Below are 16,997 nucleotides of genomic sequence, written 5' to 3'. Positions count from 1 at the left end.
ATCTGGTGCCTTCTGTCAAAAGAATTTATTTACTTACTCATGACATTCTGCTCTGCTTATCTTGCTCAAAGAAGCTAAAATTTTATATAAAAGCAACACATTGACAAACTAAAACTATCAGTAGACAAAAAACTTAAGCAAGAGCCTAATACGATTTTTGTATTTTCTTTGAAGAAAAACAAGTAACAGTTATCATGCACTATCCGGTAACTATCTAGATATGTGTACAGACTTTTATAAATGTATTTTAAGAAATCTTCCTGTTTTGACTATAAGTTAACTTTCAAAAACTCCCCAGATTTAAGTATCATATTGTGGTTAGGCAATGGGAATAGGATTAAAACAGACACAGGTGCCTCTTACGCAGCTTTCAGTTTATGCTGAAAGCCGCGTGATGGAAGAAACAATGGTGTGCATGTCCACGGCGCATGCACCGCACAACATGTATGAACCCCATTATTTTCGATGGGGCTCGAGCATACGCACTCTTTGCCTTATGTGGGGTGTCCGGAATGGATTCCCCATGCAAGGGCGCACTGTACTGCATGTGCCTATGACTGAAGTCTATTAAAAGTTTCTGTGCCCACTGATCTTGTCACATAGATGGAGGGTATGTTCTTGGAAGGCTCTGTTACAGTGATTTATTGTGTTTCTGATATAACAATGAGTATATGCATACTTGAAATCTTTCCAATGTGAGTGGAGAGCACAATTTATCTAAGGAAACAGATTGATGTGTACTTCAGAAATAATTGTAAAATACCGTAATAATACCTGGCATTGTAAGCTTGTAAGACTAATATTTGTTTATCTTATTTTTGGCAGGCCCTTAGTGTTACGGAAACTCTGATCAAGCCTCTGGAAAGGTTCAGAAAAGAGCATCTTGGAGCTGTAAAGGTTTGTTAATGTTCCCCCTCCTCTAAGTATGTTTTGAGTAAAGAAGCAGGCTGGAGATTTATTTCTTATAGATTAGGGGTGGGTCTTTAGCCAACATCATAAATAAGAGGGACTATCCCTAATTGATCATACTGTATATATAATATTGGATATTTCTCACAGTATCAATGGATAATTCTTCTTCCCTGTGATTACTTAATTGAAAATTGTAATTAAGTAAACTTCAGTGGTTTTGTCCTTGTTCTCCTTCCATTAGTAAATGAATTTTTTTCTGTTCCAACAGTCTTGTAGGAATTGACTGCAAGGGCTTTTAAAATGTTTTTATCTGTGTGCCACCTTGAGTCCCTTCTGGGAAAAAGGCAGCATACAAAATAAATAAATAAATAAATAAAATGCTGTCTTGCTGACTTTTATTGTTCTTATTGATATGTTTTAAATGGTTTTATTTCTGTGGATAGTTTAATTATATTTCAAGAGTAACTTCTATATGTTTTACCAGTGTCTTTTCAAGTGCTTTTAACTGTATTTCTTGTAACTTTTATAAGATGCCTTGTGTCCCAGTATAGGGGGAAAAAGTGGAACATAAATGAAGAGTGGTGATCATGATGATTATGTCATGACAATGCTATGCTAAATATACGTGATAAAGATTGAGCCATAAAGTGAGACTTTCTTCTGAGTAAATATACAAGATGATGCAGTAACTTGTTGATTTGATTTTAAATAGTTTGATAGCATTGTAGATTAAGATGGTCTGCCCTAGGAGGCTTATTGATCCAGATTGATTCCTGATGGATCTTGTGGAGTTTCCTGTTGCCTTGGCAGTTGATCTTGTCGAAGCCTTGGCTGATCTCTGGAATAGGGAAATGGCCAGGGCTGTGGAAATGATTGCTCTTAAACGTCTTCTCCCACAGAGTGGAACTAAGTGAGCACCCTGGTGATCAGATAAGTGGGATGGAGATTAGAGTGACGATGGTGGAAGTCTCAGAGTGAGTCTGACTGAACATGGGCTAGAGCTTATTAGAAAGTCTATGCCGTGGCAGTGGTGGCAGTGTAGAACTCCTTCTTCACTGCCACAATTGCATCTGCACAGTGTCATCCAGCGGAGCTGTTTTGAGTGGTCAGGGGTCTTGTCCATTTCGCCCCGCAAGACCAGTATATAAACCACTTGTTAGCCTGCTGTGAAGAGATTGCACAGCACTTTGAGGATAAAATCGCTTGGATCCGCTCCAACTTGGACGCTGTAGTTGATACAGTTTTGGTGGCTGTAACCTTGGCACCTGCTTGCCCAATGTTATTGGATACTTTTCAGTTTGTGCATCCTGAGAATGTGGACAGAATCTTTGGAGAGCTGTATAGGGGATCCATGCCCATCTTGGCTGTTGAAAGCAGCCAGAGGGGACAGACTGACTGGTTAAGTGAAGTAGTGAATGCCTCACTACAGTAAAGCAGGTTCCCAGCTTGTCTAAAAGAAGCTGTAGTAAGGCCACTACTGAAAAAAATCTTTCCTTGATCCCACCAGATTGGAAAACTATTGGTCATTCTCAAATATCCACTTTTGAGGCAAGATGTTGGAACGTGTGGTGGCCTCTTAGTTCCAGGGGTTCTTGGATGAAACAGATTGTCTATGTCCATTTCAATTTGGCTTCAGACCTGGCTATAGGACAGTGACAGCTTTGATCACCTTGGTGGATGATCTGTGCAGGGAGCGGGAAAGGGGGAGTTTTTCCTTGTTGGTCCTGCTGGATCTCTCAGTGGCTTTCAATACCATCAACCATGGTATCTTTCTGGGTTGCCTCTCTGGGATGGCACTTGGTGGCACTGTCTTACAGTGGCTTCAGTCCTTGGAGGGACGAACTCAGAAGATGGCATTGGGGGACTCCTGTTTGCTCTCACTGGCCGTTGGCCTGTGGGGTCCCTAAGTGTTCTGGTTTGTCCCCCATGTTATTTAACATCTACATGAACCTCTGGGAGGGGTCATCCAGAGTTTTAGGGTGCAGTATCACCAATATGCTGATGACACCCAACTCTAGCTCTCATTTCCATCTGACTGCAAGAAAGTTGTCTTTGTACTGAACCAATGTCTGCTGTCAGTAATGGACTGGATGAGGGTAAACAAATGGAAACTTAATCCAGGCAAGACAGAGGTGCTCCCGGTCAGTCGAAAGGCAGATCAGGTAATAGGGATTCAGCTTGTGATGGATGGTGTAACATTCCCCCTGAAATCTAGGCTGACAGCTTGGGTGTGATCCTGGATTCAGATCTGATCCTAGATACCCAGGTTTTGACTGTGGCCAGGAGTGCATTTGCACAGTTAAAACTAGTGTGCCAGCTGTGCTTGTTCCTTGAGAAGTTGGATCTGGCTATGATGACACATGCCTTGATTACATACTGTTTAGACTATTGTAACATGCTCTACGTGGAACTGCCCTTGGAAACTGTTTGGAAATTGCAGCAAGTGCAAAATGCTGAAGCCAGGTTGTTGACTGGGGCTGGCTACATGTCACTCCCCTGCTAAAACAGCTACACTGGCTGCAGATCCGTTTCCGGGCAGAATTCAAGGTGCTGGTTTTGACTTTTAAAGCCCTAAACAGCTTGGATCCAGACTATCTGAAGGCTTATATCTCCCTATGCAAGTCAGCCCAAATGCTAAGATCGGCAGGAGGTGGCTTTTTCACAGTCCCACCACCTTCACAGCCTTCTCTGACTGTGGAACTTCATGCTATGGGAGGTCAGGCCCCTTCCTGCTCTCTTTCTGCCAGCAGCTGAAGACATTTTTATTTAGCCAGGTGTTTGGTGGGTAGATTTTATTTGAGTAATGTGGTATGCTGTTTTAATGTTTAATGATTTTTACTTTTTTTAACTATGCTGTTGTTAATCTGTGTTTTGATGTTGGTAGTATTTAATTATCGTATATACTCATCTAAAAGTCGACCTCATGTATAAGTTGAGGTCAGGTTTTGGGGCCAGAATTATGGATTTTGCCAAGACCCATGGATAAGTTGAGGGTAAACCTTGGCTGTTCCTTCAGTGTGTGTATGTGTGCATATGGCAAGAGAGATTCTTATTGAGGCTTTTTGCTTCATCACTTCAGCTTTCATTTCAGCCAGATGTGCAGGCAGGAAAGGAACTTGTAAACAAATAGCAATATCAATCAGTCACGCATGACTCTTTCTGCTTGATTCCAGAGAGAAATAAACTCCTCTCCGTATTGCATGGGGAAATCTGAAAGAGCTGCTATCACATTGCCATAATGACTCGTAAATAAATCGACCTGGGATTTTGGGGTCAGTTTTTGGACTTATAGACGAGTATATACGATATTTTTTTAACTTCTGTAATCAATGTTTTAGCTCTGTCTTTTTTTGAGTCCTTACAAGAGGCATTCCTTTTGCCTCACATAGGAAGAAATGCCTCTTCTGAACTGCTGTGAAACAAAATTTGTTTTTTTCCTTCAGAATTATTGGTTTTTAAAATATAATACAATAAATTAATTGATTTAAATGTAACACTACTGTTGTTGTAGGTTTGCATTTTTAAAAGAGCAAGTTATTTAAAAAGAAGTTTTGGTTTAAAGCATTAAATGGTTAAATAACACAGTAAGAGCAAATGTGATGTTTTCACAGTTTAAATGATCTTGCAATTTAAATTATTTATAGGATGAAAAGAAGAAGTTTGATAAAGAAACAGAAAAGAACTACAGTTTATTAGACAAGCATTTAAATATGTCTGCTAGGAAGAAAGAAGCTCAGCTATTGGAGGTATTGCCATTATTATTTTGTCAAAGATAATTCATCCTCTTACTGGAGAAAAAGTAATTTGAGTAGCACTGATTCTCTTGAAATTAAATTACTAGCATATAATTTTATTTCTTTTAGAGTTGTACTAGGCAGACATGTTAATTGTGTGAATTAGTGTACAGTGTGCCTACATATGACGCGGGTACATTATACACTGCTTTTAGCATATGCTGAAAGCAGTGACGGAAGAAGCGCCGCTGTGCGCCAAAAGGACTAATGACGCGCACGCCCATGGTGTGCACATGCCACCGTGAGCATGAGCCCCATTACTTCTAATGGGGCTCAAGCATATGTGGAATTTCTTTCACATGGGGGGGAGATCTGGAATGGATCCTCCATGTAAAAGAAGAAACCACTGTATATGTTTTAATATGGCATATGTTTTAATGAAGTAAACAATGAGCTCCTTGTATCTCTGATGGGAGGAATTTGTGCAAATTAGGTGCTTTTTTATATTGTTCACCAAATATATTTACTTTATCTATTAGTTGTGGAAATTACAAATCATTGAAACTTAAAAGGATATTTTTATTATTAGGTCACAGAAAAATTTTGTTTGACTACAGTGTGCTGTATTTATTAAAGGCTTCAGAATCTTAATGCGAAAGACAGTACAATGGAATGTATCTTATGCTGCAATTATCTCATGTTAAAATTACAGTATATACTCATGTTTAAGTCTAGAAATTTTAGTCAAAAAATTGATCCAAAAAACCTGGGTTGACTTACCCATGGGTTAGTTCAAGTGCTGTATTTTAACTCAAAATAGGAACTATCTCCTGATCTGAGATGAGTGGCAAAAGGTAAGAGCTTAGTCCATTCCGGGAGAACCTCACAGAAGGACCAACCCCCTCTATTCTCTTCACTGTGGTTTCCTCTTCTGGCCTTTTTGAATGTTTGGACAGAAAAATTGTATCATTCTTCGGCATCATTTTCCTCCCCCCCCCATTGTTTACATCCTTTGTATCATGCCCCTAAGTTTTACCCTCGACCTATACATTGGTCATATAAAAATTCATAATTTTGGCCCCCAAACCTGCCCTTGGCTTAAACATGAGGTCGATTTATAGTTGAGTATGTATGGCATATTAATAATAATACTTATTTATTTATACCCCACCCATATGGCCTCTTTGGGCCCTTTGAATTATGTGCAATTAAAACATTTCATATGTATTTCCAGTTTTGTGTTGAATTGTGGCATCTGCACTGGATATGTTTCTGTACCTATCTTGCAAAGGATATGGAAATCTTAAAACAATGTTTTCTTTATGCAGGCAGACATCTTAGTGGAGCAAAACCGAAAACACTTCTATGAGCTATCACTTGAATATGTGTGTAAGCTACAAGAAATACAAGAACGGAAGAAATTTGAGTTTGTAGAACCTGTAAGTAGTGAATAATACAATCTCTGAAAGAAAATTTTAGGATGGAAGACTAGTAAAAGTAAAATTTTCATGTGGCGAAGTGCTCCAAAATTCTGGATCCGAAGGCCATGTTAATGCATGCTTTGATGAGTTAGTTTTCTCAGTGTGTCTTTTACTTTCCAAGGTGAAGAGATACGCAGTTTATGCCTAAGTCATCTTTATGTATACACACAGCCATGAGGGAATTACTTATATGTAATGTTCCCACACTTTTGAGATATTAGCAAATCACAGCCATTTGGGTGATGTGTTAGTTGTGTCAGCATTATTGTAGCAAAGTGACTAGTGTGATTTAGTATTTATCTGAAATACCATATATATTCATGTATAAGTTGAAAAATTTGATTTCAAAAGCCTGGGTCAACTTACACTCGGGTCAATATTGTATCAAGCCTCCTCCCAGCCTGGTTGTTTCCTGAGGGGCTAGCCGGGGTGGAGGGCCAGTGCTGGCTCCCCAAGCCTTGTCCCCACCATGGCTGCCTCTTGGGAGACAGCCAGGGGGGAGGATGGAGGGCTAGCGCTGGCTCTCTGAGCCTCGTTCCCTAGCCTAGCTGTCTTCCAAGGGAACAGCTGGGCTGCGGAGGGAAGGTAGGGCAGCTGTTCACCCCTCAAGCTTCCTCCCCATCTGGCTGTCTCTCAAGGAGATGGTAGGGCTGCAGAGGAGAGGAAGGAAGGGTGCTGAGAGTTTTACCTCAACTTATCCACGTGTCATCTCAAAATCCCTAATTTTGGCCCAAAAAGCTGTCCTCAACTTATACATGAGGTTGACTTATAGTCTAGTATATTCAGTAGATCTAAGATTTGGAGAAAGCAAGCTTAAGCCTAGGGGCAGCTTTCTTACATTTTTGCATTTCCAAATGATCCTTTTAGTTATTTCTATTCTATAAATTCTAAAAATTTGTTGTTTTTTGCATTATGAGTATTAAGTATTAAGTATCTAGGCACTACCAAGAATTGAGTTTGTTGTATTATACAGTGGTACCCCGGGATACGAATGCGCCGCCTTACGAAATTTCCGGGTTACGAAAAAAATCCATTGAAAAAAACTGTTCCGGGTTACGAAGGTTATTTCGGGTTACGAAAAATTTTTTGGTGCTTTTCGGCGCTTTTTCGCACGAAATCGCGGCTTTCGCTATTAGCGCCTATGGCTTTTTCAGCTTACGAAGATTTTCGGGTTACGAACGCGGCGGCGGAACGAATTAAATTCGTAACCCGGGGTACCACTGTACAGGGTTTACTTGTAGCAAAATGGGCTTAGACTTTTGTGATATTGAAAGAAACCATTTCCTTATGATCTGTGCTAAAAAAAACCCTATTTTTATTGTGTTCTAGGTCTTGTCTTTTTTTCAGGGTATGTTTACTTTCTACCATCAGGGATATGAACTTGCCAAAGATTTTAACCACTACAAAATGGCTCTGCAGATCAATATCCAGAATGTAAGTGAAGATACTCCTTTTAATTTAAGCAAAAATAATACGGATTTTATTTATATTTAATAAATAAATAAATAAGTTAAAATATGTTTCAATGCATCTTGTTTTACACTTATTCAGTTTTAGGAGGGGGGAGTTCTGTAATGTGAAATAATAATCTAGAGAAGTTCTAGGTGATGTAATGCCATCTTCAGGCTAGTGAGTGGTATGACATGTTAATACTGTATGCAGTACTTTTTCTGCCACCTATTATTGTAGTTTTGGGAGACATTTAGCCTTCTCTGTCAGAGAGTTTTGGTGCCACAACAATCTACAAACTCCAGGATTCCATATATTAAGCCATGACAGTTAAAGTGATGTCAAACTGTATTGTTTTCTGCAGAGCAAATGCAGCCAAAGTCATGAAAAAATGAAAAGGATATAACTTTTTCTAATGTACATAGTGTGAACGTACAAGTTCATGCAGGTTTTTCATATATACATGGTGTTTGTCGTTTTTTAAACCAAGAAACAATCTTATGGGGTATGTACCTGTGCAGCTGCATTTATACAGTGGACTTTGTACTTTTTAAGAATGATCCCAAATCCAGAATTCTCTCTCAGGACTATTTTTATAGTCTACTATATATGTTGCTGTCTGTATTCTTTATCATATTTTTTATACTGGAGTAAAATATGTGATACGTTGTAGTAGTGCACCATAAGAAGTCTTCCTGCACAGTAGTTCATAGAAAGTCTTCTTCTCATGGCCCTCCAAAACAAGCAATCAAGAATCTTTCAAAGAATAAAGTAAATAGTGCAACAATACCATGTTTCTGTTGATTACATGATGTCTCCTAGAATATGTTTTTTTGTCATGGGTATTAGTGATTGAGTCAGAGGGGTGGAATTTTTAACAACGTTAACACTTGACAAATCTTAAGGAGTGTCAGTGGGGATCAGTGACTTTGAGATGATTCAGTTGTTCCTTTATGTAAAAAAACTGAAACATTCTAGAGCAGTGGTTTTCAAATGATGGGGCGGTGGGCCTGAGAGTTGCTCAAAGAGGTTGCAAAACTTGGAAGCTCTGATACCTTCTCTTCCCAAAGTGTTTTATGGATAAATTCACACATGTGTTGAGGTAAATATTGAATTTATTTAAATAAAACTGTCCTAATTTGAATGACATTAGTCCTTTATAAAGTGTTCAAACATGAATATGCGAATGAAAATATTCACACTAAATAAAATGTTTTCATTCATTTACTAAGTCAAGGGGGGGCACAGTGTCTGCATGCAGATGTCATGCTATGTATAAATGTAGATGCAAGGGTAAAAAATTTGTGTACCACTGCTCTATAGATAAACTATTAGGTCCAGTCTAACATTTCCAGAATGTCATATTGGATTCTCTTAAAATAAAGAATCGAAGTGCCCTTCCCATGCACCTTTCCTGGCCTCATTATGCTTTCTTTGAGCTATGTAAGTTCTTATATTTGTTGCCAGGTGAGACCCAGTGTGATGTAGTGGTTTAAGCATTGGACTCTAACTCTAGAGACCAGAGTTGGAATCCCTGCTCAGCCATGGAAGCCCTGTGGGCAAGTTGTACTCTCTCAGAGGAAGACAAAAGCAACCCTTCTCTGAATAAATCTGGCCAGGAAAACCCATGATAAGTTTGCCCTAGGACTGCCCTAGGAAATGATTTGAAGACACATGTAAAGGTCATATTATATCAGCATATCAGAAGCAGTTTCAGAAAGAGTTATTGGTCAATGTGTCATCTCTTTTTATCTCTCTCAAAAATGTGCATAGAGTCATCTTATTTTGCATAATTTTATTCTGTGGTCTAGTGTTAGTATAGTTTCAAATCTCAATTCCATAAAATGATAAAAAACCTCAATTTTTTTCCTTAGAAATGTCAGACACCAAGAGAAGTTTTTAAAAATCCCCTTGTTTTCCTTTTTAATAGATATACTTTGTTAACTGTTTTAAATTATAAAATAATTTTTAAAATCTTTTTTTTTCCTTATGTAGACAAGAAATCGTTTTGAGGGAACAAGGTCGGAAGTAGAAGAGCTCATGAATAAAATCAAGCTAAATCCTCAGGAACATAAAAGAGCTAATCAGTTTTCAATGGAAGGCTACCTTTATGTGCAGGAGAAAAGTAAGAGACTATTTTTATAACTTGTTGAGTATAAGTTTTGAGAATACTCATGGCGTATCAGTCCTATCTCTGTTGTAGTTACATTTGATGGGGGAAAGGCAAGATATAAATAAAGTTTATAGTTACAGTGACACAACACATGTCATGATAAAAAGGGGCGGTGAGCAAATATTGAAAATACTGCTAATCAACTTGCACTGAGGGAATAACTTGGAGAGCTCACAAAATAACTGTTTCTTCACACCCATGGCAGCCGTTTTCCAAGCCCCCAGCAGCCATTTTTGCCTTCTCCCAGTACACTCTCAAAACCATTAAAAGAATGTCTGCCCATGGGGAAGTATGATCCGCCATTTAAATATTTTTTTTCTCCTGAGTCCTGTTTTATAAGTAGAGAGACCTTATACATCTGTATGTGGCCCATGAGCCATACTTTGCCCTTATCCTGCACAGTGCATCTTTCGAAATTTTGTATAGTGTTACATAAGCATTTTGGCAGCCTTTTATAGGAGCCCTATATAGGTACCTTCCTGTCAAAACCTCCAGTTCCTTTTTGCCTCCCACTGCAGCAGCATCGAGAGGAACCAAGTTCATTGATCATTGATTGGTCTCTTTTTGGCCTTCTGGACAGTTTGTCCCCAGAGTTGGCCAGGTTTTTTGATATGAGTTGTCTAGCATTTGGCGGTTAAAGCTGCACTTGCCTTCTAAGTCTCTTCTCAAAGGAGATGCTTCCTTTGAAAAGTGCACGTCTTGTGGCACTAAATAAAAGCATTCGGTTCTGAGGGTCACAGTCTTACCCTCCCCAGGTCGACATGCAGCTTCCAAATTTCTGCCAGCCATAATGTTGCCACCGTGTCAGCATTCACATAGATCCCACTCCTGTTGCCCTTGATCCTGCTTGGGTTTCAGTTCAGCTTCTGAGATATCTTTGCACTCCTGGTCACATTTCAGCAGCTGTCACTGGTCTTGACACAGAGGCCATCAGCCTTACTGTCATTGTAGACACCATGGTCTAAGGCAGTCAGGGTCAACTGACTGAATCCTATTAGAATCATAGAATTGTAGAGTTGGAAGAGACCTTTAGGGCCATCTAGTCCAACCCCCTGCCATGCAGGAAATCTAAATCAAAGCATCCCCGACAGACAGCCATCCAGCCTCTGTTTGAAGACCTCCAAGGAAAGAGACCCCACCACACTCCGAGGCAGTTTGTTCCACTGTCAAACAGCCCTTACTGTCAGAAAGTTTTCCTAATGTTGAGGTGGAATTTCTTTTCCTGGAGCTTGTATCCATTGTTCCGCATTCTAGTCTCTGGAGCAGCAGAAAACAAGCTTGCTCCCTCCTCAACATGACATTCCTTCAAATATTTAAATAGGGCTATCATATCACCCCTTAACCTTCTCTTTTCCAGGCTAAACATCCTCAGCTCCCTAAGTCTTTCCTCATAGGGCATGGTTTCCAGACCCTTCACCATTTTAGTTGCCCTCCTTTGGACACGCTCCAGTTTCTCAATGTCCTTTTTGAATTGTGGTGCCCAGAACTGGACACAATATTCCAGGTGGGGCCTGACCAGAGCAGAATAGAGTGGGACGATTACTTCCCTTGATCTAGACACTATACTTCTCTTGATGCAGCCTAGAATCACATTGGCCTTGTTAGCTGCCGCATCACACTGTTGACTCATGTTCAACTTGTGGTCTACTAGGACTCCTAGATGCCTTTCAAACGTGGTTTCATTCAGCCAGGTGTCCCCCATCCTATATCTGTGCATTTCATTTTTCCGCCCTAAGTGCAGTACCTTACATTTCTCCGTGTTGAATTTCATTTTGTTAACTTTGACCCAGTTTTCTAGTCTGTTCAGGTCACTGTTCAGGTACTCTAGATATAGCAGCTCTTCAGCTTATGACAGTCATTATTGGCAGTACTATGCTTACTACTATGAGACTGAGGCTTGACAACATTATTATCTGGCCAGTAAGCATCCTTGGCCTAAGTGTCAGGAAGAGACTTCAGCCATCACCTCCAATGAGCATGCTCTTTAGCTAGTGGGACATGCATTGCAGAAAAGACCTTTGTGGAGGTGGGGGTGGGAACAAGAACCTGCATTGTCTAGGTTTCTACTGGTCCAAGAGGTTTCCACATATCCAACAAAGGTGGCTCAATCTTCGACCACTGATACTTCAACTCAATGTGTGGAGGGCTCTGGCCTTCTGCGTCGACAAGACTGCAGCATTTAAAGCCTCACAAAGACTCCTTGTCTACTACTCCTCAATGAAGAAAGGACTGCCTATTTCACTGCAGTGTTTTGTGAAGTGGGTAGCTTTGACCATCTATCTAGCATACCAACTGGCTTCAAAACATCCTCCAGCTTGAGTTTGAGCCCATTTCAGGCAGGCTGTTACTGCATCTTCGGCAGGGATGTAGCCAAGGGGGGGGGGTGTTCTTGGAGTCCGGACTCCCCCCTTCCATTAGAAAAACGAATGGTGTGCTGCTGCGACGCTGCACTGAAGCCCCATTATAATGGTGGCACTCAGTCTGGACCCTCCCCCCCTTCCTAAAATCCTAGCTACGTCCCTGTCTTCGGCCTTCCTGACTAGAGTGCTACTCAAGGACATTTGTCATGTGGCTACCTGGTCACAGTCCATGATGCTCATAACCCACTAAGAGTGGAATAGTAGTCTTGGGTTGACACTGATTTGGGGAGGGCTGTATTTCATTGTAGTTCATCTTTAATGTATTTTGAAATTTGACTTCTGTACTGTGTTTAATGTTTCAGGGCACTTTCATTCCTTGAAACTGTTTCTATATCATTATTTGCTTTGTATGAATGAAAAGCATTGTGCTTATCTTTCACACTGATGTCTTACATTTCACTTACTGTTCAGTAAAGTTTCAACTTTTTTTGCAGTGACATTCCCACCTCCTCCTTGTTTAGCTTGCTAGTCTCCCATTTGTGTGAGTCATAGAGACCACAAAGAGGGACAGTTTGCATATCTGTAACTGTCATTCTTTGAGTGGTCATCTCTGAACTCATACAACCCTGACTATCCTCCCATTGTCGTGTCCTGCCTGCTCTTAAAACAGGTGGTTTCACTGGGAAGGCCCTGTAGTGGGCCATTGGAAGTGAGTGATGCTACTGCCAAAAAATCTATGTAAGGTTTTAAACTATTTCAAAAGATGCAGTGCACAGGCACAGGATAACCCATTTATTCACCTGTGATCATTTGAAGAGCTACAGTTACAGGTATGCAACTTGTCCTTCACATCCATGGTAGTCATTTTCCAAGTCACTGCAGCCATTTTTGCCCTCTCCCAGTACACTCATAGTTTAAACAAAATTTTGCTCCCAAATCCTGTTTTAGACTTTAAAGCTTAAGGAAGTAGAGAGACCCTATACATCCACATGTGTCCCATGGGCCACATTTGCCCACCCCTGTTTTACATTTGTACGCCTAAGGTTCTTCAAAATCTAAAAGAGACATAAGTTGATATATTTCTGTGCACACATTTCTCATTTAATTCTGTAGGTTTTCTATTGTACCTTTCTGTGGTGTTAACAAAAGTAATGGGTTTCAAGAATTTGGAGTAAATATTAACAAAAGTAAGATTTATTCAGTAAAAAGCAATACAATCTGGGCAGAAACAAGGAGAATTCATAGCTTACATGTGAAGTAAGCTTGACATAGTTTACATGTGAAGTACTATGTGACATAGCTTATGTATTTCAGGGCAAAATATTTGAAGATATGAAAAGTACAGTATAACTCCTTTCTAAAAAGCAGATACTCTCCTCTCATGTCTTGAGCTGTAAGGATAATATGCCAGCATGACAAAACTTTTCGCAAGTACTCAATTTTACCTGAAGCAGTCTCTTAGTTGAATTAAAAGCTGCTTTCAGGTGCCATAGTAACCTGTGGTCCAGCATGGAAGGAACAACCATAGACTCCTTCTAGGGTTCCTTCTGTTAGAACTCAGAGCAGGAAAAAAATGAGAAAATACTTACTGTTTAGTTTTAGCAGTTAGTTTCATAAAGATTACTTGATGTTGGTTTTTAAGGTGGTCAACATAACAATCTGGGCATTTCCCCCAGTTCCATTTGGACTACCTGCTAGGTTCCCCACCATCTCTGCCACAGAATTGGCTGAGAGAGGCAAAATAACTGCTGTACGCCTTGCTTTTAAGGAAAATTATGCACCTAGAAGTCTTCTGGAAATGTACTTTAAAAATAAGGTTTATGACACCAATGTGCCTTGGTTACATGTTTTAAAAAAGGGTGTGATTTTCTTGCCATCATCATAATTCCCTATCTTTTTTCAAGGGAAATTGTACTTTCTCAGCACTTCCTTAAAATTAAGGTGTGTTGCCCTATGTACCTTGTTTACATATGATTTTACAGCCTCTGTTGCAGCAGTGGCAAAGTTTTCATTGGTTCAGCCACTGTGGGCTCCAGGGTCCAGTGTAGACTCCTAGAAGATGACCACTCCTTTAAAAGGTAAACATTATTAATATTAACCACAGTCTGTTGCTTCAGCTGACACAAAAACATGATTACATAAAACTTAAAACCAGAAGGGGACCATACAAATCCTTATGTCACTGTATTTTGTTCAGATAATAGCTAACATAGTTTCAACACTGTTAACAGGGTTCAACACTGTGGACCTTATCACACATAGGTCTTATGTGCCTCCATCCCAAAAATGGTTAAAGTGGTGGCATCCCAGAAAACCAATCCCATTTGTTGTTGGTTATCACACACAGAGCACAACAAGGGGTTAAAAGCACATTAAAGTGGGCCCAATGCAAATTTGGCTATCAAAAGGAGACAAACCCTCATTGCCTGCTTAGAAATACCTTCTCTGAGCATGCTCCAAAGTGTCATTTCCACAAGTGCACACACACAGATGCTCCTGGGAGGGGAATCCTCTTTGCCACAGGAGCCCCAAAAGGGGTTTCAGAGAAAGGCAGAATCCCTTTGCAAACTCCTAAAACCACACACAAACACCAGAGAGAGAGAGAGAAGGAGGCTGGGTTCATAAGCCTGCCTGATTCCATGCCTTCCTTTTCATATCCTCCATTTCTCCCTCATGTCCTGGAGGACTTCCAAAATGCCCTCTCTACAAACTCCAAAACCAGACACACACACACAAAAGAGAGAGAAAAGAGGAGGCTGGTTCCATAAGCCTGCCTGATTCCATGCCCTCCTTTCCAAGAGGACTTCCAAAGCGTCCTCCCTCTGCCTTCTCACACAAAGCTGTGCCCTTAATTAGAGGAGGAAAAGCAGCCAGGAAGCCTAAAGAGGGAAGTGTGTGTGTATCCCTTTAAGGGACGAGAGCATTCTTCTTCTTTGGCACAGCAAGGCATCCTGGGAAACGAAGTCATCTGAGGCTTGCTTTCCCACACGGCTGGCATTACGTGAAAGGAGCAATTCCAATTCGCAAGCAAAATGGAAACGTAAATCCAGTAGGTTTGTGAATTTACTTATTGCCTCACACTCACCCTAGATTCTCTTCTGATTGCCTGCAGCGTCATGTGAAAAGCAGCTGCAAATTAGTCCCTAAATCCTAGATGACCCTGCATTGGCCCCACTTTAAACTTCCAATTTTGCCCCGTGTGATAACGTCCTATGTCTTAATGCAGCCACCAAGGCAGAAAGAAAGAAACATTATCTTCTGGTGTCTCCTCCCCCCCCCCATCTGATGTGGTCAGTATAGTATATTGAACTTCTTAGCCTTTCTTTGATCAGTACACAACTAAAGTAGTGACTTGTGATAATAATCTAAATTAAATAATGGTTAACAGCTATGAACATTTAAAATGTGCACATTCATTGTAAATATGAACAGAAATCAGACAGTGTTTTGCTACAAAGTGTGTAGCAACACCTTTCTGGAAGGTTTTTTTTTCATTTGTGAGACAGTACCTGTTGGATTTAATCTGGAGACTTTAGGCAGCTTTTATCCCTCCCTGCCATGCCGCTATAAACCCCTCTTGCGCAAACTGCCAATTCCCATTTTTCTCACTTATTTCTATTTACTGATTTAATTTTTCAAAAGTATCTAGGTACAGCAAAGGGGGAAACCTAGGACTTCACAACATATATACTGAAGAAACCTCCAAATTTAATTTTGGCACAACAATGGTGTAGATGAGAAAATATGTAGTTAATCACATTCCAGGTGATGAAATCATTACTATTTTATTAAAGGACCTGCACCATTTGGCTCCAGCTGGGTGAAACACTACTGTATGTACAAGAAAGAAACAAAGAAATTTACTATGATACCATTTGAGCACAGGTCAGGCGGAAAACTTGTGAGTACATTTCACATTTCATTCTAAGTGAGAATATGACAAACAAAATGTGCTTTATATCTTTTCTCTAACTCACAATTTTTGTTTTAATCACAGCAAGGTAAAATACCAGAATGATAATTCTAAAAGGTTCTGAAACAGAGTTGTAAAGTGCAGAGTAGACACTGTCCCATGTTCCTTTTTAACTATGGTATTAGTGCCAAAAGGATTTGATGTTTACTTGAAAATAACTAGCCAGCAAGACACAAAAAGTATTTTAATCTGAAACTTTGTTTTATTATCCTCATGTTGCAGGCTTCATGTTTAATGTTCTTTTGTTACCATTCAGATTGTTGGCCTTCAAGAGCAAGATGCTCTTTTAGAATTGTTTGGAGATTTCAGGGCAAGCATTTCATTTTCCTAATCATAATTTCCTGCTGTCATTATCACACAGCTGTTGATAGCTGGTGAAGACTATTGAGAAAGTTGATCCTGTTGCATTTCAGTGGCTTTCTGATTCTATACTTACTGTCCAAAAGCTTATACGACTTGTGAGAAACAGTACTTGAGCAGACCAATTTCAATCTTTTTGATATGTTTCATCAATTTTGTGATATTATTATAGCTACAAACATCCAATATCTGTGTAGTTGGAATTGCATTTAGTGACCCTTAGTACTGTATGTATAAAGCTGGGCTAGACACAATATTCTTGAGGCCTCATGTATTCCAGGGTATGCTTGTGGCCAGCACCTACTTTAGTTTTCCACACCACCCTCTTTCTGGCTGGAATAAAAAAAGAAGACAATGATCACTTCTGGAAGCCACCAGCAGTAGCAAGTCACCTTTTGCGTAGATTGCAGAACCCTCCACAAACTGTTTAACAAGGGCAGAAACACATTTTGTCAAAATAAGAAAGGGCTATCTAGCCATTTGCAGTTGGTTTTTTAAAGGGAAAATTTTGGCAGTCTTTGTAATCCCCAGAGGCAGAAAATTGGTCTCTAGACC

The 16,997-nt window shown here is 39.9% G+C and overlaps 1 protein-coding gene across 2 annotated transcripts in view; it reads left to right on the top strand.

Annotated features, from left to right (window-relative positions):
* ARHGAP10 (Rho GTPase activating protein 10) overlaps nucleotides 1-16,997 on the top strand; it is a 125,699-nt gene that overhangs the window by 40,742 nt on the left and 67,960 nt on the right. The window contains exons 4-9 of one of the 2 annotated variants that reach the window (XM_042470138.1): nucleotides 826-897; nucleotides 4,557-4,658; nucleotides 5,975-6,085; nucleotides 7,457-7,561; nucleotides 9,572-9,701; nucleotides 15,904-16,010. In XM_042470138.1, coding sequence (XP_042326072.1) covers nucleotides 826-897; nucleotides 4,557-4,658; nucleotides 5,975-6,085; nucleotides 7,457-7,561; nucleotides 9,572-9,701; nucleotides 15,904-16,010 — 627 coding nt within the window. Of the gene's footprint in view, nucleotides 1-825; nucleotides 898-4,143; nucleotides 4,185-4,556; nucleotides 4,659-5,974; nucleotides 6,086-7,456; nucleotides 7,562-9,571; nucleotides 9,702-15,903; nucleotides 16,011-16,997 lie in introns of those variants that run through there. The other variant, XM_042470139.1, reaches the window with a different exon arrangement.

This window comes from Sceloporus undulatus, chromosome 5 (assembly GCF_019175285.1).
Source record: "Sceloporus undulatus isolate JIND9_A2432 ecotype Alabama chromosome 5, SceUnd_v1.1, whole genome shotgun sequence".
Taxonomy (NCBI): domain Eukaryota; kingdom Metazoa; phylum Chordata; class Lepidosauria; order Squamata; family Phrynosomatidae; genus Sceloporus; species Sceloporus undulatus.
The sequence above is the reverse complement of the archived record's forward strand: the minus strand, read 5'-3'. Positions and strand labels throughout refer to the sequence as shown.